This window comes from Mobula birostris, chromosome 7 (assembly GCF_030028105.1).
Source record: "Mobula birostris isolate sMobBir1 chromosome 7, sMobBir1.hap1, whole genome shotgun sequence".
Taxonomy (NCBI): domain Eukaryota; kingdom Metazoa; phylum Chordata; class Chondrichthyes; order Myliobatiformes; family Myliobatidae; genus Mobula; species Mobula birostris.
Genome location: NC_092376.1, coordinates 7,483,837 through 7,509,107, shown reverse-complemented (window position 1 = coordinate 7,509,107; position 25,271 = coordinate 7,483,837). Strand labels below are relative to the sequence as shown.

At 44.1% G+C, this 25,271-nt stretch overlaps 1 protein-coding gene across 6 annotated transcripts in view; it reads left to right on the top strand.

The window, feature by feature from the left end:
* The window catches only part of gdpd5b (glycerophosphodiester phosphodiesterase domain containing 5b), a 369,021-nt gene that overhangs the window by 279,266 nt on the left and 64,484 nt on the right, over positions 1 to 25,271 (top strand). For all 6 annotated transcript variants that reach the window (XM_072262580.1, XM_072262584.1, XM_072262581.1 and 3 more), the window contains 2 exons: positions 10,218 to 10,321; positions 24,663 to 24,756. In XM_072262580.1, coding sequence (XP_072118681.1) covers positions 10,218 to 10,321; positions 24,663 to 24,756 — 198 coding nt within the window. The remainder of the gene's footprint in view (positions 1 to 10,217; positions 10,322 to 24,662; positions 24,757 to 25,271) is intronic.

The following is a 25,271-nucleotide window of genomic DNA, read 5'->3' as shown; positions in this document are numbered from 1 at the left end:
TCTTTCTTTCTCTTACATATTCTCTCTCTCTCTCAGACACACACTCACACTCATATCTATAAATCTTAGAATCTCACATTACCGGAACAAGCACTCTCTCTCTCTCTCTGAGTGAGACCACACTTACCATAAACCACTCACTTACACTAATCCCATATTATTCTCACCACACTCTCTATTCTCCCTGCTATCTACCACTTCGCCACACATTACAGGCAATTTACAGTGGTCAAATAACCCAGCAACCCAGACGTCTATGGGATGTGCGAGGAAGCCCACGCGGTCACGGGGAGAAAGAAGGTGCAGACTGCACACACACACACACACACACACACACACAGCGTCAGGGGTAGGGAGTGAAACTGGTTGATTGTGATGCTTTGGTTCGACAAGCTGCACAAGACTGCCACCCTGCTGCGTGTAGCTGGCTTGTTATCTCTCACGGCCCGTGACATTCATTGGCATCGCCTACACTGAGTTCCTCACTGTTAACCTCCAGTGGTTCTGTGTCATATATACTTCATTAGGAGTTTGAGGAGATTGGGTATTTCACCAAAGACTCCAGCAAATTTCAGAATCAGGTTTAATATCACCGACATATGTCGTGAAATTTGCTGTTTTACGGCGGCAGTACATTGCAATACATAATAAAAACTATAAATTACTTATTTAATTAAATTAAATAAGTAATGCAAAAAGAGAGGGAAAAATACTGGGGTAGCGTTTATATATTCATTGTCCATTCAAAAATCTGATGGTGGAGGGGAAGAAGCTGTTCCTGAAGCATTGAGTGTGTGTCTTCAGGTTCCTGTACCTCCCTGATGGTAGCAATGAGAAGAGGGCATGTCCTGGGTGATGGGGTCCTTAATGATGGACGCCGCCTTTTAGAGGCATCGCCTTTTGAGGATGACTTTGATGCTGGGCAGGCTAGTGACCAGGGTGGAGGTGGTGGAGTTGACAACTTTCTGCAGCTTTTTCTGATCTTATGCAGTGGCCCATCCGTTCCAGACGGTGATGCAACCAATCAGAACACTCTCCACGGTACTCTGTAGAAATTTGTGAGTGGCTGTGGTGAGGTACCCATACCCCTCAAACTCCTAACGAAACATAGCTGCTGTCATTCCCTCTTTGTAACTGCATTGATATGTTTGACCCCGCTGACGCTTTCCACTACTGATTCTTCAATGAGGATTGTTAAGTGTTCACTCAACCTCCACAGTCATTTCTTCAGTCTTAGTGACACCACTCAACCAGCTGATATGCCTTGCTCCTGTATGTCTCTGAATTTCTCCCAACAATGATTGTGCCATCATCAAATTTATTGATGGTGTTCAAAGTTCAAAGTAAATGTATTATCAAAGTTCATATATGTCACCATATACAATCCTGTGATTCATTTTCTTGCAGGCATACTCAATAAATCCATAATAGAATAATAACCATAATAGAATCAATGAAAGACCGACCAACTTGGGCATTCAACTAGTGTGTAAAGGACAACAAACGGCACAAAACAAAAAGAAAGATAATAATAACAATAATAAGAAGAAGAAATAAGAAATAAATGTTGAGAACATGAGATGGTGCAATCCGGGGCATATTACGATCGAGGAACGTGTTTACAGACTGGGTATTGAACTTTTTACTGTTGGACTTCGGCCATATTCCACCGAGATACAACACTGGGCGTCATGGGAGGTCGTTCCTGCCTGTGGCCATTGAACTTGCAGCTCCTCCCATGGAGGGTCAGACACCCTGAGCCAATAGGCTGGTCCTGGACTTACTTTCCATCTGGCATAGTTTGCATTTTGTTGTTTGATTGTTTGTGTTTTTTGTACTGCTATATTTATGCTCTATTCTTGGTTGGTGCGGCTGTAACGAAACCCAATTTCCCTCGGGATCAATAAAGTATATCTATCTATCTATCTATATATGCAGAATCTTTGAAAGTGAGTCCATAGGTCGTGGGGACATTTCATTGATGGGGTAAGTGAAATTGAGTGAAGTTATCCCCTTTGGTTTAAGAGCTTGATAGTTGAGGGGTAATAACTGTTCATGATCCTGGTGGTGTGAATCCTGAGGCTCCAGTTCCTTCTTCCTGATGGCAGCAGTGAGAAGAGAGCATGTCCTCAGTGGAGGGGGTCCCTGCTGATGGATCCTGCTCTCCAGCTTTGTGTAGATGTGCTCAACAGTGTGGAGGGCTTATCTTGTGATGGACTGGGCCATATCCACTACTCTGTGCTGGATTTTCTGCTCAAGCGCATTGGTGTTTCCATACCAGGCTGTGATGCAGCCAGTCAAAATACTCTCCACAACACATGTACAGAAGTTTGTCAAAGTTTTAGACGTCATGTTGAAACTTTGCAAGCTCCTAAGGAAGTAGAGGTGCTGCTGTGCTTTCTTCGTAATTGCACTTACGTGCTGGGTCAAAGACGGGTCCTCTGAAATAATAACACTGAGAAATTTAAAGTTGCTGACCCTGTCCACCTCTAATTCTCCAGTGAGGTCTGGCTCATGGACCTTTGGTTTCCTCCTCCTGAAGTGAATAATCAGCTCCTTGGCCTTGCTGACACTGAGTAAGCAGTTGTTGTTATGGTACTACTCAGCCAGACTTGCATTCTCCCTCCTATTTGAGCTGTGCCTAGCCACACAACCATGGGTGTAGAAAGAGTAGAGCACTGGGCTAAGCACACACCTTTGAGGTCAGTGACTAGGAGATGTTATTTCTGATCCACTCTGACTGTGGTCTCCTGGTGAGAAAATCAGCTCAGGGGGAGGTACAGAGGCCCAGGTTTTGGAGTTTGTTGATTAGTACTGAGGGAATGCTGAGATTTAGTCAATAAACAGTAGCCTGCATTGGTATTACTATCGCCCAGGTGATCCAAGACCGAGTGGAGAGCCAGTGAGACTGCATCTGCTACAGGCCTAGGTGGAGATAAGCATATTGCAACGGGTCCAGGTCCTTGCTTAACCAGGCCAGAGTTGATTCTAACCATGGCCACCCTCTTGAAGCATTTCATCACAGTAGATGTGACTGTCACTGCGTGAAAGTCAATTTTTGGATTTTCTTCCCGTGTAGAAGATAGTCTGTACATTAATTTCTTTTACCAAAATGCATGACCATGCATTTTCCAACATTGCATTTCATTTGCCACTTTCTTGCCCTTTCTCCTCATGTGTTTTAAGTCCTTCTGCATCCTACCTGTTTCTTCAACACTACCTGCCCCTCCACCAGTCTTTGTATCATTTGCAAATTTGGCAACAAAGCTATCTATTCCATCATCTAAATCATTGATATACAGTGTAAAAAGAAGTGGTCCGGACACCAGTCCCTGCGGAACACCACTAGTCACTGGCAGCCAACCAGAAAGGGATCCTTTTATTCCCACTTGCTGCCTCCTACCAATCAGCCAATGCTCTAACCATGTTAGTAACTTTCCTGTAATACCATGTGCTCTTAACTTGGTAAGCAGCCTCATGTGTGGCACCTTGTCAAAGGCCTTCTAAAAGTCCAAATATACAGCATCCACTGCATCCTCTTTATCTATCCTACTTGTAATCTGCTCAAAGAATCCCAACAGTTTCGTCAGGCAAGATTTTCCATTAAGGAAACCACACTGACTTGGTCTTATTTTGACCTGTGTCACCAAGTACTCCATAACTTGATCCTTAACAATTGACTCCAACATCTTCGCAACCACTGAGGTCAGGCTAACTGGTCTATAATTTCCTTTCTACTGCCTTCCTCCTTTCTTAAAGAGTGGAGTGACATTTGCAATTTTCCAGTCCTCTGACACCATTCCCGAGTCCAATGATTTTTGAAAGACCATGATGAATGTTTTCTTAAAGAGGAATTGAATGCACTGCCATCCGAGGTTCATTGATTTTGAGTATCGGTTGATTTTTTAAAAAACACCTTAAAGTCCTGCTGCATAGCTGTGACTAGAATTCAGCTGTGGTGGTCCTGAATGGTAATATTTGATCATCCCCATTGGAGCTGCATGCAAAATGTCGCCACTTAATGGCACTACCTTCCCGGAAGTTCTACAGATGACCGTGGAGATCATGCTGACTGGTTGCGTCACTGCACAGGATTGGAAAAAGCTGCAGAGGATTGTAAGCTCAGCCAGCTCCAACATGGACACAACTCTCCCCACCATCAAGGACACCTTCCAAAGGCAATGCCTCAAAAAGGCAGCATCCATCATTAAGGACCCCCATCACCCAGGATGCACCCTCTTCTCATTGCTACCTTCAGGGAGGAGGTTCAGGACCCTGAAGATACACACTCGACATTTTAGAAACAGTTTTTTCCTCTCCACCATCAGATTTCTAAACAGAGAATGAACCCATGTATAATTCCTCACTAGTTTTGTTCTCTTTAACACTAATTATTTAACTTTTTATCTGTATTTCTTATAGTATATTTTTAGTATAGCACTGCACTGCTGCCGCATAACAACAAATTGGATGACATATGTCAGTGATATCGAACCAGATTCTGATTCTGATTCATTGAGCAGAATTTTAACTAGGCAAGCCACATAAATAAATACCATGGCTTCAAGAGCAGGTCAGAGACTGGGGGTAGCCTGCAGTGAGTGACCTTTCCACCATTTGCAAAGCTCAAGTCAGGTATATGATGGAACCCCCCTACACTTACCTGGAAGGATGTGACTCCAACAACCCTCGAGAAGTTCAAGACCAACCCCAGGACAATGAAGTGTAAGGGTCACGATGAGGTTGATTGTGCAAGGGTCAAAGGTCAAGAGCAACTTTATTCACCATATACATTTAAATGTATTAGCAATTTGCTGTGCTGTGGTGGTGCAACATGCGACAAAAACAATAACATTCAACAATTATAAAGAATAAAGATTATGTAAAAAATATATTTTGAGGGAAGGAACAGATATGGATTAATATGTTCATAGGATGTGATGGTGACTGCTGTTGTCTTTGACAGAGAACATCCAGTCCTGTGCAAAAGCCTTAGGCACCCTAGATTTTTATCTGGTTTCAGATGGTATGGCCCCCACAGAGCCCTGATCTTAACATCATCGAGGCTGTCTGGGATTACCTGGAGAGACAGAAGCAAGTGAGACAGACAAAGTCTGCAGAAGAACTGTGGCAAGTTCTCCAAGATGCTTGGACAACCTACCAACTGATTTTCTTATAAAACTGAATGACAGTGTACCTAAGAGAATTGATGCAATTTTAAAGGCCAAATCTGGTCACACCAAATATTGATTTGAGGTCACTAAACAAACTGTTATCCACGATGGACAACCTGGCACATCCTCTCGATGACCTTTCGAACAGGCTCATTCTGCTCCGCTGTTACAAGGATCATTCCAGAAAATCTTTCCTATCAAATTCAACAGTTTATCTCTGTGCAACAGGAGAACACACATCATAGTACAATAGTCTCCGTTTCATTATTTCATACATTGATACTGCACATTATTGCAATCAGTAAATTATTGTTAAACATAGAAACATGGAAAAACTACAGTACAATGCTGTGCCGAACAAGTTATTATGTGTATAATATTATTCTGTATTTTATAATTAGTTAAGTCTGCACACTGCTAAATGTGTTTTTACATGTTGCTGCTGTAGCAAAAGAATTTCACACTCGGGATCAATAAAGTACTCATAATAATAGTAATAATAATTATTATTTGATATAGTTTTTTACTGTTCAGTGCTCTTTGTTGTAATTTGTTTAATATTTGGAAACTTTTCATTAGTTTTGAAAGCAGCTTTGCTTTACAGAATTTTTTTTTAACATGTGTCTCAGACTTTTGCTCAGTACTATACAAATGATTGCATATTCTTTAGTGAGTCCCTGGTTCCCTCCCAGTGTTTGCCTGTAGCCACACACAGTACAATACTCAGTACCTCCACAGTATCATCAACACAGGAGATTCTGCAGATGCTGGAAATCCAGAGCAACACACAAGTTCGTCCAGTATTTTGTGTGTTACCTCCACAGTATGACTATTTTGCGCATTGGTTGTTTGTCAGTCTTTTTGTGTGCTTTTTCATAAATTCTACTGTATTTCATTGTTCTACTCTGAATGCCTGCAAGAAAATGAATGTCAAAGCAGTATATAGTTCAAAGTTCAAAATGATGTTATTATCGAAGTATGTGTATATCATTGAGGAACTCAGCAGGCCAGGAAGCACCTGTGGAAATGAGTAAACAGTTGCCGATTCGGGCCGAGACCCTTCATCAGTTCTCCCTCCCCCAACCTTTTTATTCTGACTTTGACCTTCCTTTCCCATCCTGAAGAAGGCTCTCGGCCCAAAATGTCAACTGTTTACTCTTTTCCATAGACGTTGCTTGACCTGCTGAGTTCCTCCAGCATTTTGTGCATGTTTCCTCGGATTTCCAGCATCCACAGGATTTCTCATGTTTATTTATATGTCATCTTGAGATTCATTTTCTCACAGGAATTCACAGCAGAACAAAGAGATACAATAGAAACAATGAAAAACTACCCCCAGCCAAAGACTGACAAAGGATTCAAATGGCATTTATTATCATAGTATGTACGTAGTTTACAACCCTGAGATTCGTCTTCTGCACAGACAGCCTCGAAACAAAGAAAACCATGGAACCTGTTCAAAGAAAAACATCAACCACCCCCCACCCCCACGTGCAAACAAAAACAACTCACACAAATGGCAACAAAAAAGAACGAGCGAGAAACACAGAATATAAAAGACAAAATCGAAAGTCTGTACTGTATTCATTTCAGCTTGGTGTTCATTACAAACAGCCAATGTGCAAAAGAAGACAATCTGTGCAAGTATATAAAAAAAATAGATAAATAATAGTGAGAACATGAGTTGACGAGTCCTTGAAAGTGAGTCCAGAGGTTGTGAAATCAGTTCGGAGTTGATGGGAGTGAAGTTCCCACTCTGGTTCAGGAGCCTGATGGTTGAGGGGTAACAATTGTTCCTGAACCCGGTGGTGTGAGACCAATGTTTCTGTACCTCCTGCCTGATGGCAGCAGCAAGAAGAGAGCACGCGCTGGGTGGTGGGGATCCTTGATGATGGATGCTGCTTTCTTGTGGCAGCACTCCATGTAGATGTGCTTAGTGTTGGAGAAGTCTTTGCCTGTGATGGACTGGGCTGTGTACACGTGTGGTAACATATGCATATACTTGGATAATGGATTTCTTTGACTTGGACTTGACCCAGCTCCCTACCTGTTGCCTCAGCTTCAGGAGGAGATTCATTCTGAGAGGAAAGGGCCTGAGGTTTAGTCGGTCATGACCTTGACCTCACGGCTGATGAAAGTTCAGTAATACTTTATACTTTATTGTCGCCAAACAATTGGTACTAGAACGTACAATCATCACAGCGATATTTGATTCTGCGTTTCCCACTCTCTGGATTACAAATATTAAATATTAAAAATAGTTAAAATTAGTAAATATTAAAAATTTAAATTATAAATCACAAATAGAAAATAGAAAAATGGGAAGTAAGGTAGTACAAAAAAACTGAGAGGCAGGTCCGGATATTTGGAGGGTACGGCTCAGATCCGGGTCAGGATCCGTTCAGCAGTCTTATCACAGTTGGAAAGAAGCTGTTCCCAAATCTGGCCATACAAGTCTTCAAGCTCCTGAACCTTCTCTCGGAGGGAAGAGGGATGAAAAGTGTGTTGGCTGGGTGGGTCGTGTCCCTGATTATCCTGGCAGCACTGCTCCAACAGTGTGCGGTGTAAAGTGAGTCCACGGATGGAAGATTGGTTTGTGTGATGTGCTGCGCCGGGTTCACGATCTTCTGCAGTTTCTTTCGGTCTGGACAGGACAACTTCCATACCAGGTTGTGATGCACCCCAGAAGAATGCTTTCTACGGTGCATCTATAAAAATTAGTGAGGGTTTTAGGGGACAGGCCAAATTTCTTTAGTTTTCTCAGGGAGTAAAGGTGCTGGTGGGCCTTCTTGGCAGTGAACTCTGCTTGGTTGGACCAAGTTAGGTCATTTGTAATATTGACCCCAAGGAACTTAAAGCTTTTGACCTGTTCCACTTACGCACCACCAATGTAAATTGGGTCGTGCGGTCCGCTACTCCTTCTGCAGTCAACAACCAATTCCTTCGTCTTGCTGGCGTTGAGGGATAGGTTATTGTCTTCGTACCATGCCACCAGGTTCTTAATTTCCTCTCATTACCCGAGATACGGCCTACAATTGTGGTGTCATCAGCAAACTTGTATATTGAGTTTGATGGAAACTTGGCTACACAATCATGGGTGTACAGTGAGTACAGCAGGGGGCTGAGTTATACAGCCTTGTGGGGCACCGGTGCTCAGAGTGACTGTAGAGGAGAGCTTGTCCCCTATTTTTACAGCCTGGGTCCTGTCTGTGAGGAAGTTAAAGATCCAGCTGCAGATCTGAGTGCTAAGGCCCAGGTTCCGGAGCTTAAGAATCAGTTTATTTGGAATGCTGGTAATAAAGGCAGAGCTGTAGTCAATGAAAAGGAGCCTTACGTATGCGTCCTTATTCTCCAGGTGTTCTAAGGATGAATGTGGGGCCAGAGAGATGGCTGTAATGGCCCAGATGCAGAGGGAGACAGACACAGGATGAACTGTTTACTGAGTTTCGATATTTGATATATATGTGACACATAGAACTAATCTTTAAGGGGTCCAATCAGGCACGGCAAGGGTTAAAGGCTGTGTGAAGCCGCTGCCCAGCTAGTGCTGATTCAAGTGGCAATTCAGGTGAAGGAGTCTACACTTACAAACCAGCCACGGTCACAGCTTAAGGATCACACTGGTCGGTGACCCCTGGTGTTCCACAGGGCACCCTGCTCTTTGTGATTCAGGGTTCAAGATCGTTTAATGTAATTTCCAATACACACGTGTAAAGGAGCGTGAAATAATTGTTACTCCGGATCTGATACAGCACAAAGAAAACAGGATAAGATAAATAACACAATAATAAAAAACACAATAAATATAAATATATAAAATAGCATATACAGTGTACATACTGTAGATTGATTGTATATCCATAAGGTGATGCTAGGCACAGGAGGGTCTGACAGGAACTGATAAAGTCGTGGTGGAGGTGTTGATCAGCTTACCTCTTGGGGAAAGTTGTTGTTTTAGAGTCTGGTGCTCTAGTATGGATGTTTTACCCTGATGGGTGAATGAACGGTTAACTAAATTTTAATAAGAACTAAAGAAAATGATAAATACTAGGCCAACCTGGCCACTAACTAAAAGCTCTCAAGCTAACTAAAAGCTAACTCCATCAAATCAATAACCTGGAATTAAATAAATACCTCTCCATTTACAGTGCCTATCTAAATCACTAATCTTCTTTCCCTGAGCATGGACGAAGGCAAGCAGGGAGCGTGGTCATCGCTGTACTTCACTCAAGACTTGACAAATTGAAGCAAAAGGAAGCGAGTTAAATACCATTATGAAGTAAATCCCAGTTCGCTGGATTGTGTGCATTCTCACACGAGTGATTGCCATCTTCTTTCAGCTGCCTGACTGTGAGATCACCCAGACTATATAAAATAGAATACAAAATAAAAGCAAGGATGTACTTTTGAGGCTTTATAAGGCATTGGGGAGGTCTCATTTATGGTGTTGTGACCAGTTTTGGGCCCCTTCTCCAAGAGCGGATGTGCTGATATTGGAGAGGGTTCAAAGCAGGTTCATGGAAATAGTTCTGGGACTGAAAGAGTTAATGTATGAAGAGCATATGATGGCTCTTAGCCTGTACTCACTGGAGTTTAGAGGAATGAGAGGAGATCTCATTGAAATCTATTGAATGTTGAAAGGCCTAGACTGAGTAAATGTGGAGAGAATGTTTATTATAGTGGGTGGAGTCCAGGACCAGAGGGCACAGCCTCAGAACAGAGGGGCATCCATTTAGAACAGAGATGAGGAGGAATTTTTTTAGCCAGAGGATGGTGAATCGGTGGAATTTGTTGTCACAGGCGGCTATGGAGGCCAGGTCATTGGGTGTATTTAAGGTGGTGGTTGATAGGTTCTTGATAAATCAGGGTGTGAAAGGTTACAGGGAGAAGGCAGGAGATTGGGGCTGAGAGGGAAATGGATCAATGGGCCAAATACCCTAATTCTGCTCCAATGTCTTATGGTCTAATAGACTCCAAGGATGTGACAGCAGCCCCTGATCTGTACTGACATATTTCTGTATTTCTCTCATTATCTCTCAACAGTGGGAGCGCCTGTGGTTCCTCATCCTCTGCATCACCTTCTTCCTGACCCTGGTCTGGTTCTACTTCTGGTGGGAGGTACATAATGACTATAATGAGTTCAACTGGTAAGTGGAGACGGCTTGTTCATTGGCTGCATACTCGGTGGAGACATGTTAAGCCATTATTAAGCATCTCAAGTTCAGGTTTATTACCATTCAACCGTACACACGTACACCTCCAAATGAAACGACGTTTCTCCGGACCAAGGCGCATGACACAATACATATACTCAAACACAACACACCAGCTAATATTACCACAATAAGCCAACAAATAATAAGGTGCATTTATGACTCAAGTGAAAAAATAAACAGTTTAATGCTTACGTGATGAGTGGTGGCAGGGAATTTAATAGTCTCACCGCTGGGGGGAAGAAGCAGTTCTTGATCTAATGATACGGCACCTCCTTCCTGAAGGTAGAGGGTCAAAGAGATAGTTAGATGGATGGGAGAGATCATTGACAATGCTAAGGGCTCCTGGTAAATGTCTTGGATGAGTGGAAGAAAGACCCCAGTGACCCCCTCAGCAGTCCTTGCAGGTCTTTGTAACGTCTTGCAATCAGATGCCCTGCAATTCCCGTATCAGGCGGTTATGCAGCTGGTCAGGACGTTCCCGGTGGTGCTCAGTGGAGACGTGTTAAACCACCATTAAACATCTCAACGTACAAACTCTACAATGCCGCCATTGCCTCTTTGCTCCTGTTTAGGGGTTGCATGGTAGCGTGGCAGTTAGCTTTACAGCAGCAGTGATTGAAAGTTTGGGGTTCAGTTCCGTCTCTGGACAGTAGGAAACCAGAGCTCGTGGAGGAAACCCACACAGTCATGAGGAGCACTTACAAACTCCTTACAGACAGCAGCGGGACTGTTGCAAATTTCCGCAGATGTACCGTGGGGGTCATTCTGACTGGTTGCATCATTGTCTGGTATGGAGCTGCCACTGTATAGAACTGGAAAAAGCTGCAGAGGCTTGTAAGCTCAGCCAGCCCCATCACGGGCACTGGCCACCACACCATCAAGCATATCTTCAAAAGCTGATGCCTCCATCATTAAGAAAGTCCCTCACCCGGGACATGCCCTCTTCTCATTACTACCACCAGAGAGGAGATACAGAAGCCTGAAGACACACACTGAAAGTTTTGGGAACAGCTTCTTCCCCTCCATCGTCAGATTTCTGAACAGTTCATAGAATAGTACAGCACATTACAGGCCCTTTGGCGTACAGTGTTGTGCCGACCATCAAACCCCGCCTCCCATATAACCCCCCCCCACCTTAAATTCCTCCATATACCTGTCTAGTAGTCTCTTAAGCTTCACTAGTGTATCTGCCTCCACCACTGACTCAGGCAGTGCATTCCACACACCAACCACTCTCTGAGTAAAAAACCTTCCTCTGATATCCCCCTTGAATTTCCCACCCCTTACCTTAAAGCCATGTCCTCTTGTATTGAGCAGTGGTGCCCTGGGGAAGAGGCGCTGGCTATCCACTCTATCTATTCCTCTTATTATCTTGTACACCTCTATCATGTCTCCTCTCATCCTCCTTCACTCCAAAGAGTAAAGCCCTAGCTCCCTTAGTCTCTGATCATAATGTATACTCTCTAAACCAGGCAGCATCCTGGTAAATCTCCTCTGTACCCTTTCTAATGCTTCCAGCATCCTGATAAATCTTCTCTGTACCCTTTCCAATGCTTCCACATCCTTCCTATAGTGAGGCAACCAGAACTGGACACAGTACTCCAAGTGTGACCTAACCAGAGTTTTATAGAGCTGCATCATTACCTCGTGACTCTTAAACTCTATCCCTCGGCTTATGAAAGCAACAGCCATAAGCTTTCTTAACTACCCTATCTACCTGTGAGGCAACTTACAGGGATCTGTGGACATGTAGCCCAGATCCCTCTGCTCCTCCACACTACCAAGTATCCTGCCATTTACTTTGTACTCTGCCTTGGAATTTGTCCTTCCAAAGTGTACCACCTCACACTTCTCTGATTGAACTCCATCTACCACTTCTCAGCCCACTTCTGCATCCTATCAATGTCTCTCTGCAATCTTCGACAATCCTCTACACTATCTACAACACCACCAACCTTTGTGTCGTCTGCAAACTTGCCGACCCACCCTTCTACCCCCACATCCAGGTCACCACTAGTCACAGCCCTCCAATCCGAATGTACTCCCTCCACCACGACCCTCTGCCTTCTGCAGGCAAGCCAATTCTGAATCCACCTGGCCAAACTTCCCTGGATCCTATGCCTTCTGGCTTTCTGAATAAGCCTACCGTGTGGAACCTTGTCAAATGCCTTACTAAAATCCATGTAGATCACATCCACTGCACTGCCCTCATCTATATGCCTGGTCACCTCCTCAAAGGACTCTATCAGGCTTGTTAGACACGATCTGCCCTTCACAATGCCATGCTGACTGTCCCTGATCAGACCATGATTCTCTAAATGCCCATAGATCCTATCTCTAAGAATCTTTTCCAACAGCTTTCCCTCCATAGACGTAAGGCTCACTGGTCTGTAATTACCCAGACTATCCCTACTACCTTTTTTGAAAAAGGGAACATCATTCGCCTCCCTCCAATCCTCCGGTACCATTCCCGTGGACAACAAGGACATAGAGATCCTTGCCAGAGGCTAAGCAATCTCTTTCCTTGCCTCGTGGAGCAGCCTGGGGAATATTCTGTCAGGCCCTGGGGACTAATTCGTCCAAACGTATTTTAACAACTCCAACACCTCCTCTCCCTTAATATCAACATGCTCCAGAACATCAACCTCACTCATATTGTCCTCACCGTCATCAAGTTCCCTCTCATTGGTGAATACCGAAGATAACTATGCATTGAGGACCTCACTCACTTCCACAGCCTCCACATCTTCCCACCTTTATCTCTAATCGGTCCTACCTTCACTCCTGTCATCCTTTTGTTCTTCACATAATTGAAGAATGCCTTGGGGTTTTCCTTTACCCTACTTGCCAAGGCCTTCTCATGCCCCCTTCTTGCTCTTCTCAGCCCCTTCTTAAGCTCCTTTCTTGCTACCCTATATTCCTCAATAGACCCATCTGATCCTTGCTTCCTAAACCTCATGTATGCTGCCTTCTTCCACCTGACTAGATTTTCCACCTCACTTGTCACCCATGGTTCCTTCACCCTACCACTCTTTATCTTCCAGCCCAGGACAAATTTATCCCTAACATCCTGCAAGAGAACCCTAAATATCGACTACATGTCCATTGTACATTTCCCTGCAAAAACATCATCCCAATTCACACCCGCAAGTTCTAGCCTTATAGCCTCATAATTTGCCTTTCCCCAATTTAAAATTTTCCTGTCCTCTCTGATCCTATCCTTTTCCATGATAATGTTAAAGGCCAGGAGCGGTGGCTGCTGTCCCCCAGATGCTCACCCACTGAGAGATCTGTGACCTGACCCGGTTCATTACCTAGTACTAGATCTAGTATGGCATTCCCCCGAGTCGGCCTGTCCACATACTGTGACAGGAATCCATCCTGGACACACTTGACAAACTCTGCCCCATCTAAACCATTGGAACTAATCAGGTGCCAATCAATATTAGGAAAGTTAAAGTCACCCATGATAACAACACTGTTATTTTTGTACCTTTCCAAAATCTGCCTTCCAATCTGCTCCTCCATATCTCTGCTGCTACCAGGGGACCTATAGAATACCCCCAGTAGAGTAACTACTCCCTTCCTGTTCCTGACTTCCACCCATACTGACTCAAAGGAGGATCCTGCTACATTACCCACCCTTTCTGTAGCTGTAATAGCATTTGATGTAATAGAATTTGATGTTCATAAACCCATGATCACTATCTCACTACCTTTGCTCTCTCTTTGCACGATTTATTTTTTAAAAATATATTATAATTTATGGTATATTTCATGTATTGCACTGTAGTGCTGACACAAAATAATTTTTTTTTAGATTATGAGAACACTCAGTCCTCCTTTACTGTCATTTAGAAATGCATACATGCATTAAGAAATGACACAATGTTTCTCCAGAGCAAGCCAGCGAGCACTGTGAGGGTCATGTTTTTTGACTTCCCCAGTGCGTTCAACACCATCCGCCCTGCTCTGCTGGGGGAGAAGCTGACAGCGATGCAGGTGGATGCTTTCCTGGTGTCATGGATTCTTGATTACCTGACTGGCAGACCACAGTACGTGTGCTTGCAACACTGTGTGTCCGACAGAGTGATCAGCAGCACTGGGGCTCCACAGGGGACTGTCTTGTCTCCCTTTCTCTTCACCATTTACACCTCGGACTTCAACTACTGCACAGAGTCTTGTCATCTTCAGAAGTTTTCGGATGACTCTGCCATAGTTGGATGCATCAGCAAGGGAGATGAGGCTGAGTACAGGGCTACGGTAGGAAACTTTGTCACATGGTGTGAGCAGAATTATCTGCAGCTTAATGTGAAGAAGACTAAGGAGCTGGTGGTAGACCTGAGGAGAGCTAAGGTACCGGTGACCCCTGTTTCCATCCAGGGGGTCGGTGGAGGATTACAAATACCTAGGGATATGAATTGACAATAAACTGGACTGGTCAAAGAACACTGAGGCTGTCTACAAGAAGGGTCAGAGCTGTCTCTATTTCCTGAGGAGACTGAGGTCCTGGGTCAGACATCCTGAGCCAATAGGCTGGTCCTGGACTTATTTCATAATTTACTGGCATAATTTACATATTACTATTTAACTATTTATGGTTCTATTACTATTTATTATTTGTGGAGCAACTGTAACAAAAACCAATTTCCCCCCGGGATCAATAAAGTATGACTATGACTATGTATGACTATGACTATATCACAGAAAACAGGACAAACCAAAGACTAACACAACAGAACCGCATAATTATAACATATAGTTACAGCAGTACAAAGCAATACCATAATTTGATAAAGAACAGACCATGGGCACAGTAAAAAAAAGTCTCAAGTCCCGATCAACTCCCGCGTCCCTGATAGCAGGTGGCAAAAGGGAGAAACTCCCTGTCATAAACCTCCAGGCACCGACAACTGCCGATGCCTTGGAAGCACTCGACCACAGCCGACACTGAGTCCGTCCATCTGAAAACTTTGGGCCTCCGACCGGCCCCTCCAATACAGCCTCCTGAGCGCCATCCTCTGCCGAGCGCCTTTGCCCTCGCCCCGGCCGCCGAAACAAGCAAAGCCGAGGATTCGGGACCTTCTGCTCCGGAGGTTCTGGTTACCACACAGTAGCAGCGGCAGCGAAGTGGGCATTTCAGAAGTTTCTCCAGATGTTCCTCCGTACTCTCACGTCCGTCTCCATCAAGTCAGAATTGTGCACGGTCCCCTACTTGACATATTACAGATATCATTCACCGGAGAGGCCGCACGCGCTGCATCGCGCTGCCACCTTCTCCTCCTCCTTCTCCTTTTCACAACGTACATTCAGCGGCCATTTCATTAAGTACGTCCTGTATCTAATAAAGTGGCCACTTTATGTTCATGCTCTTCTGCTGCTGTAGCCCACGCACTGCGAGGTTTGATGTGTTGTGCATTCAGAAATGTTCTTCTGTACACCACTGTTGAATATCTGAAATACTATCATCTTCCCGTCAGCTTGAACCAGTCTTCTCTGAGGAGGACCATTCTCCTCTGACTGCTCTCATTAACAAGGCATTTTTGCCCACAGAACTGCCACTCAATGAATGTCTTTTTGCTTCTCACACCATTCTCTGTAAATTCTATAGGCTCTTCTGCGTGAAAATCCCAAAAAATTGGCAGTTTCTGAGATACTCAAATCACCGTGCCTGGCACCAACAATCATTCCACAGTCAAAGTCAGTTGGATCACATTTCTTCCCCATTCTGATGCTTTGTCTGAACAACTGAACCTCTTGACCTTGTCTGCATGCTTTTATGCATTGAGTTGCTGCCACATGAGTGGCCGATCAGACATTTTCATTAACAAGCAGGTGTACAGGTCAACTTAACATAGTGGCCACTGAGTGTATGTCAGTGATTCAGAGTTCTCTGATTCAGTGTGGGACTGGTAACTAATTATTAAACAGCAACACCCTGCTCACAAATAGCATCATGACAATGACTAATTATTCAGATTTTCTTTTCTGGGAGGTAATTACAGTGAAATTATTCACCAACCTTGGAAGTTTTCACGTTTTATTGTTTTACAACATTGAAACACGGTGGATTTAATTTGGCTTTTTGACACTGATGAACAGAAGAAGACTCTTCGTGTCAAAGTGAAAACAGATCTCTACAAAGTGATGTAAATTAGTTACAAATATGAAACACAAAATAATTGATTGCATTAAGTATTCACCTCCTTGAATATAACACACCAGATCATCACTGATGCAGCCAATTTGTTTTAGAAGTCACATAATTAGTTAAATGGAGATCACCTATGTACAGTCAAGCTGTTTCAATTGATTGTAGTAAAAATACATCTGTATCTGGAAGGTCGCACTGCTGATGAGTCATTATCCTGGTAAAAACTGCACCGTGAAGACAAGATAACACTCCAAGCAACTCCGTCAAAAGGTTATTGAAAAGCACAAGTCAGGAGACGGATACAAGAAAATTTCCAAGTCACTGAGTATCCCTTGGAGTACAGTTAAGTCAATCATCAAGAAATGGGAAGAATATGGCACAGCTGTAAACTGCCGAGAGCAGGCCGGCCTCAAAAACCGAGTGACTGTGTAAGAACAGAACAAGTTAGAAAAGGGCTGTTTACTCACAATCCCCATGCAATCTGACAGAGCTTGAACAGTTTTGTATAGAAGAATGGGGAAAAATTGCAGTGTCCAGATGTGCAAAGCTGATAGAGACCTATCCACACAGACTCAAGGCTGTAATTGCTGCCAAAGGTGCATCTACTAAATACTGACTTGAAGTGTGTAAATACTTGTGCAATCAATTATTTTGTGTTTTATAACTGTAATTAATTTAGATCACTTTGTAGAGATCTGTTTTCACTTTGACACGAAAGAGCCTTTTTCTATTGATTGGTGTCAAAAAAGCAAAGGTAAATGCACTGTGATTCAATGTTGTAAAACATGAAAACTTCCAAGGGGGGTGAATACTTTTTATAGGCACTGTTAGTCTGAGGTGTGTTCTGGCTGGGAACGTCCCTCCCACAGCTCTGCACTAAAGGAAGGGAACAGATCAGGAGATAGGAACCCACCCATAGATAGCCACCCACTTCAACTCTGCTTCCCATTCCCATTCAGATATGTCCATACATGGCCTCCTCTACTGCCATAATGAGGCTAAGCTCAGGTTGGAGGAGCAACACCTCAGATACCATCTAGGTAGTCTCCAGCCCCTTGGTATGAACATAGAATTCTCCAACTTCCAGTAACTCCCTCCCCCTCCCTTCCTCTATGCCTATTTCACTCTGCCCCCTCCCCCAGCTCCCTCATGGTTCCACCTCCTTCTTCTACTACCCATTGTTTTCAAGGGCTATGGCGTCAATGCTTCCCCTCCCCCACCCCTTTGTCTTTCAAATTACTGGTCTTTCAACTGAAGCTACAAGCATTCTTCAAATCCATTCCACATCTGTCATTCTTCAGTACTGACGAAGGGTTCCGGGCTGAAACGTTGACTCATCGTTTCTGACTGATGCTGCCCGACCTGCTGAGTTCATCCAGCGTACTGAAAGTGTTGCTTACATCAGGAGATAGAAGTTTCTCAGGGTATCTGTGGCAGACAATTGTGGTCCGAAGGATTTGTACTGTGCTGCAGTGTTCCATGTCTTCAGTTCAGTTACAAAGTAAATTTATTATCGAAGTACATATGTGTCACTATGTACAACCCTGAGATTACTTTTCTTGTGGGCATTCACAGAAAATACAATAAACACAATCGAATCAATGGAAGACTCCACCCAACTAGATGGAGAAACTACCAATGTACAAAAAAATCAGCAAAGTGTGCAAATTCTAAAAGAAAGAGAGAAGAAAAGAGAGATATTAATAATAAATAAGCAATAAATATTGAGAACATGAGATGAAGAGTCATTGAAAGTGAGTCCATTGGCTGTTGGAACAGTTCAGTGATGGGGTGAGTGAAGTTGAATGGAGTTCAGAGAGTTAAAAGTGAACGGATTTCAGTTGCAGTGACCTGACTGGCACACTTTGTGAAGCCAGCGGGTGGTACGGATCTGATAATAGTTAGATTGACAACGGGACTCATGGAAACACTGTTGTTGCTCAGAGCTCTGCCGAAACACATTTGCCTCAGTTCTTGAGGTTCTAATTACCCGGAATTACACACAGTCATTAATCCGCCTCCAAGTGTCCCGTGTAATCCAGCTTTGTAACGGAGATCAAGCCAATGCCTGCCTACATAAGTAAACTCTCCCCCTATGAAAGTGGATGCATTTCTGAAGTCCCATTTGATTACTCAGAGTGTACCCATGAGAATCAGAATCAAGTTTAATATCACTGACATACGTTGTGGAATTGGAGATTACCAACACACTGCAATTACGCCCCACTTAAAGAATAAAAATTAACTTCATGGCATATACTGAAGCAAAGTATTCATTAAGTACCTCCATTACTTCCTGTGACTCCATGCAGATGGAAGGGAGGACGTCAGGTAGTGGAGAGCACCTCTGTGGCTGTCCCCCTTAACAATAAGTACTCCATTTTGAGTACCGTTGGGAGGGACGACCTGTCTGGGGAAAGAAACAATGACCATGTCTCTGGCACTGAGTCTGGCCCTGTGGCTCAGAAGGGTAGGGAACGGAAGAGTGTGGCAGCGGTAATACGGGACTCTATAGTTAGAAAGACAGATAGGCGATTCTGTGGGCACAAAAGAGAAATAAGGATGGTAGTTTGCCTCCCAGGTGCCAGGGTTCGTGATGCTTCTGAGTGCTTCCACAATATCTTGAAATGGGAGGGTGAGCAGCCAGCGGTCATAGTACATATTGGTACCAACGACATAGGTAGAAAAAGGATGGAGGTCCTGAAAGCAGAATACAGGGTGTTAGGAAGGAAGCTGAGAAGCAGGACCTCTAAGGTAGTAATCTTGGGATTGCTGCCTGTGCCACGCGGCTGTGAGTATAAGAATAGGATGCAATGTAGAATAAACGTGTGGCTGAAGGATTGGGGCAGGGGGCAGGGATTCAGATTTCTGGATCATTGGGACCTCTTCTGGGGCAGGTGTGACCTGTACAAAAAGGACGGGCTGCACTTGAATCCAAGGGGGACCAATATCCTGCCGGGGAGGTTTGCTGATGCTACTGGGGAGGGTTTAAACTAGATTTGCAGGGAGGTGGGAACCAAACTGAAGAGGCAGAGGATTGGACAGTTGGTGCACAAGTAGAGACAGCTTGTAGGGAGTTTGTGAGGAAGGATAGGCAGATGTTAGAGCAAAGATGCACTCAAACTGATGGTTTGAGATGTGTCTATTTTAATGCAGGGAGTATCATAAACAAGGCGGATGAACTTAAAGCGTGGATCACTGTGACACTGTGGCCATTACAGAGACTTGGACGTCTCAGGAGCAGGAATGGCTGCTGAGTTTGCCAGGTTTTAGTTGCCTCAAAAAGAATAGAGAGGGAGCCAAAAGAGGTGGGGGTATGGCATTGCTAGTTAGTGATAGTGTCACAGTTGCAGAAAAGGAGGAAGTGTTGGAGGGATGGTCGACTGAGTCAGTGTGAGTGGAAGTCAGAAACAGGAAAGGGGCAATAACTCTACTGGGTGTTTTTTATAGACCCCCCCCCCCAATAGTAACAGAGATATTGAGGAACAGATAGGGATGCAGATTTCTGAAATTATAATAATATGGTTGTTGTGATGGGAGATTTTAACTTTCCTAATATTGACTGGCATCTCCTTAGTGCAAAGGGTTCAGATGGGGTGGAGTTTGGTAGGTGTGTTCAGGAAGGGAGGTACCATGGATGGTTAGGGATATGTAGGGCTATGGTTCAGATGTAGGACTAGGTATTTTAAATGGTTCTGTACAGACTCGATGGGCCAAAGGACCTATTCCTGTGCTGTACTTTTCTATGATTCTATGACTCTATGACTTTAAGCAGATTTGGACCTCTTACCTAAGAAATGGTATGACGTAGAGAGACTCCTTACGGTAGATGCCGGATTTGAACCCCAACTCAGACGCCCCAAGCTGTAATAGTGTGGCACTAACCTCCATGCTAACCTGGCACCCACATTATTTCTGCTCCAACATCTTATAGACTGCCCTCCAGATGTAGCCTGGTCAGATGTTCTGTGTTCTGCTGTGATCTTAACCTCTGCTCCCTGGGAATATCGATAAAATCCCATGGGAATATTTTTAATAAAAATGCTGAGCTTTCTTGGACTGTGGCCAACATTTATCCTTCTACTGAGATCCTTAACAAAAAAATAAACAAATTATTTGTGGTTATTATCATGCTGTTCGTGTTTGAAAGAGCCGTCACATTTTTAAAAAATTTGCTGACAATGCTTCTTAACAAGAATACTTAATTGACAGTTTGACAACTGTCTCTCCTCTGAAGAGCTGCTTTTCTAAGAGAAGTAAATGGTCTTCCCTGGCTTCCTCGACTAAAGTCTCTGACGCAAGCTTTGCTATCACCATGCTGCTGTGCCTGGAATCTTTGCTGCGTGCACGTTAACGTTACTGCCATTGGAGAGGATCCAGAGGAGGTTTACGAGGCTGATCCTGAAAAGGAAAGGGTTGATGTATGAAAAGCATTTGATGGCTCTGGGCCTGTAATTGCTGGAGTTTCAAAGAATGAGGAGAGATCTCATTGAAACCTACCCAATATTGAAAGGTCTAGGTGGCGTGAACATGGAGAGGATGTTTCCAATAGTGGGGGGTTGTGGTCTAGGACCAGAGGGCACACCCCTAGAATGGAAGGACATCCATTGAGAACAGAGATGAGGAGAAATTTATTTGGTTGGAGGGTAGTGAAAGTGTGGCATTCATTGCCACAGATGGCTGTGGGGGCAAAGTGATTGGGTATATTTAAAATGGAGGTGATAGGTTCTTGATTAGTAAATGTATCTCAGTGTACAGGGAGAAGGCAGGAAAATGGGGGTTGAGAAGGTAATAAATCAGCCCTGATGGAATGGTGGGGCAGACGCAATGAGCAAATTGGGTTAATTCTGCTCCTTTGTGACATGGCTTTCGTGTAGGTGATATCACATCATGCGTGTGTGCATACTCTAGGAACACACATGCGTGTGCTGGGACTTTTATTGCGAGGCTTTGGAGGTTGATGTGGAAATGCTAAGCTGCCCCTGCCAAGTTTAGTGATTAGATTAGTTTTACTTGTTACTTGTACATCGGAACATACAGTGAAGTGCATCGTTTGCGTCAATGATCAACACAGTCTGAAGATGCGCTGGGGGCAGCCCGCAAGCGTCACCATGCTTCTGGCGGCAATGTAGCGTGTCCACAACTTACTAACCCTAACTGGTACACCTTTGGACTGTGGGAGGAAACTGGAGCCCCTGGAGGAGACCTGTGCATTCACAGGGAGAATGTAGAGATTCCTTACAGGCAGAGGTGGGAATTGAACCCCAGTTGTTGGTGCTGTAGTGTGTTGCATTGCCTTGGGTGATGGACATGACAGTTGTGAATATCATGAAGCTTGCTTCCCATTGGTTAAAGGTAGGAGGGGTGAGACCAGGGATCACGACTCAGGTTCCAATCTTCTCAGTAAAGCTTCAGGGTGAGAGGTTCAAAGTTAACGTTGTTGTCACGTGGACAAGTATATGTATAAACCATTTGACAAATACAACTAGTCATTAAACCATTAGGAAAGAATTTATCTCCCCTGTTGTTGGGTGGCAGGGTGGAGATGTGCTTCTACCAAAGCAGGTGTAAGGGGCTCCTTCCTTCTGCTAGTCTACAGGTCACCGTTGGGAAAGGTGTAGCACCTGCTTATACCCCAACCAGGGTCAGGTGAAGCCACATGATCAGGTGGTGGATGGTCGTACGAGCGTATCACAAGTCCTGGTTATGCGTCCACTGGCACCAGGCAGACAATCTCTGAAGAGGGCTGGCTGGTGGCGCAACGACATCGGCGCCGGACCCGGGAGCAGAGTTTCCCGGGTTCGAAACTAGTCGGGTCCACTCCCGAGTACATTTTCCATCCATGCCGGGTTGAGTGTCAAGATCGCAACTCGACCTCGTAAAAAATAAAGGGAAAATACTGTGAAAATGTCTGTGTGAGGAGTGGCACGCCACACAGTCTCTCTCTCGCTCCACGCCTTGTAAAAAGCCATGAAAAACACATCATCATGGACGCACGCACGGACATGCAGTCGTGCACGCACAAACTCGCACACACGCAGACACACGCCAAAAAAAATCCTATACTATACAGAGCTTTGAAATAGTTTTATTTTTCATATTCTGTAACATTATATTTAGCATATAATTATACCTATATTAAAACATAAATATCAACAGAATAATTAGTAGAGTGGATTAAAAAACACTAACAACTAACAGGGACTATGGAGGGTGGGGGCCATAGAGTTAGGTGAAAATCACAAGTGAGCTACGAGCAGAAAAACGTTTACTCATCTCTGCGTTGAACTGAGGCTGTGGTCTGTAACTAACGCTCTCCTGAATCGGCTACAGTGGTGACTGGCTTCGCGGCTGTGGACTCATTTCTGTGAACTTCAGTTCTGAATGTTATTTGCATACTTTTACTGTTTTTTTTTCCTGCACATTGGGTGTTTGGTGGCTTTATTTTTTAATGGGTTCTATTGGGTTTCTTTGTTTTGTGGCTACCTGTGAGGAAATAAGTCTCCAGGCTGTATATAGTATACATATTTTAATACTAATCAATGTACTTTGTTAAAGGGTTGGCAAAGCATTGCAACTTTGCTGTACCATTCTATGTTCTATGTTCATATAGAACGATCTCTCTCGATGGTACCTATGTATTGTGACCAAAGTGACGGTAAAGGCACTGAAGCTAGTCGATCCAGAAGTGTTTTATTGAACAAAATGAGACACTCTTGGAGGAAGAGACCTGTCTGTGCCAATGTTACATGACATTTTATATGCTAAAGATCATAGGTAGAAGCAAGACCATTCTATAATTACAGTGTATCTACAATGTCTCCTTTGAATTACATGCAATGTTCACGTCTTTGCACCCACACCCCAGACACCCAAAATTAATGTTAATCAGCATTGCCTGGATTTCAATTAACTGGTATCCATAGTTCCAGGAAACTATTGTCCAGGGCTGTGTTTTAAAGTTAATCTACAATCCACATTCATGTCTAAAGCTTGGTTGCTGAAGTTAATATTTGCGGGATACCCTAACTCCAGTACATGCCCTAACGGCATACAAACAGGAGTATTTCGTTGTGTCACGATGTATGTGGGACGAAAGGCCTGTACTGTGCTGTACTGTTCTACATGACAATAATAAAACAGTTCCAATCCCAACGTATCCGTGGGCATCATGTTATCGTACCACGTTGAAAATGTTACACAAAGCAAATTTTAGATGATCTTCTGTTTCACATCTGGTCAAGACTGGCGTGGCAGGGTAGCATAGTGGTTAGCACAATGCTTTACAGTGTCAGTGACCCGGATTCTATTTCTATTGGTGTCTATTAGGTGTTTGAACATTCTCCCCCTGACCATGTGGGTTTTCTCCGGGTGCTCCAGTTTCCTCCCACAGTTCAAGGACCTACTGGTCGGTAGGTTAAGTGGTCATTGTAAATTGCCCCATGATTAGGGTAGGATTAGATTATGAAGACACGTAGTCCTCTTTTATTGTCATTTAGTAATGCATGCATTAAGAAATGATACAATATTTCCTCCAGTGTGATATCACAAAACACAGGACAGACCAAGACTGAAAAAACTGACAAAACCACATAATTATAGCATATAGTTACAACAATGCAACAATACCATAACTCGATGAAGAAGTCCGTGAGCACAGTAAAGTTCAAAATCTCTCAAATGCCCCGCATCTCACACAGACGAGAGAAGGAAGAAAAACTCTCCCTGCCATGCTGACCACAATCCGACTCTGAGTCTTCCGAAAACTTCGAGCTCTGATCAGCTCTCCAACACCGAGTACTGAGTGCCATCTCTGTCCTCCTTCTCGGTCGCCAAAAGCAGGCAAGGCCGGGGATTTTGAGGCCTACCCTCCGAAAGATTCCCGACCACACAGTAACGACAGCAGCGGACGAGCGTTTCAGAAATTCCTCCAGGTGTTCCTCTGTGCTTTCACGTCCATTCTCTCGTCAAATCAGAAATTGTCCACGGCCCCTATTTAACAGATACGATTAATTTGGGGGGTTGCTGGGTGGCATGGATTGAAGGGCCGGAAGGGGCTGTTCTGCCCTGTATCTCAATAAATAAAAAGCTAACCAGGGTCAACCTCCTTTTCTCCAGGTACATGTACAACAGCAAAGGGCACTGGAATGATTGGTCTGTTCCAGTATTGGCAGTAACTTCAGCGGGATTCACATACATCACATTTTTACAGGTAAGTGGTAAGGAGCTAAACTGCGTCGTACAAGGCTTTTTATTCTGTCGTAAAGATGGGGTGAAATGGGAGGGAGGGGGGATCTCGGTTCAGGAAGGAGTCTCTTAGAAACAGTCAGAGAAACATGGGTAATACATTTCCAAGTCAGGATGGTGGGTAACTTGGAGGGGATCCAGTAAGTGGTGGTGAATTGAGCCTCAGTTTTCCCAACCTCTGGAATTTGAGTTCTATTCTTACAGTCAAACCAGTTCCCAATCCACTGTCTCTCTGTCCTGGAAGGACAAGGGCAACTAGTGCAGGGGAACACCACCACATGCAGGTTGCCCTCCATGTCTAACGGGCACAAGTCAAAGTTCAAAAGGCATGATAATCCAGGTCCGCAATTCATTGGAAGTGGCGTCGCAGATAGGATAGGGTCATCAGAAAAGATTCTGGCACATTGGCCTTCATAAGTTGAGGTATTGGGTACAGGAGATGGGATGTTTTGTTGAAGTTGTATTAGACATTAATGAGGC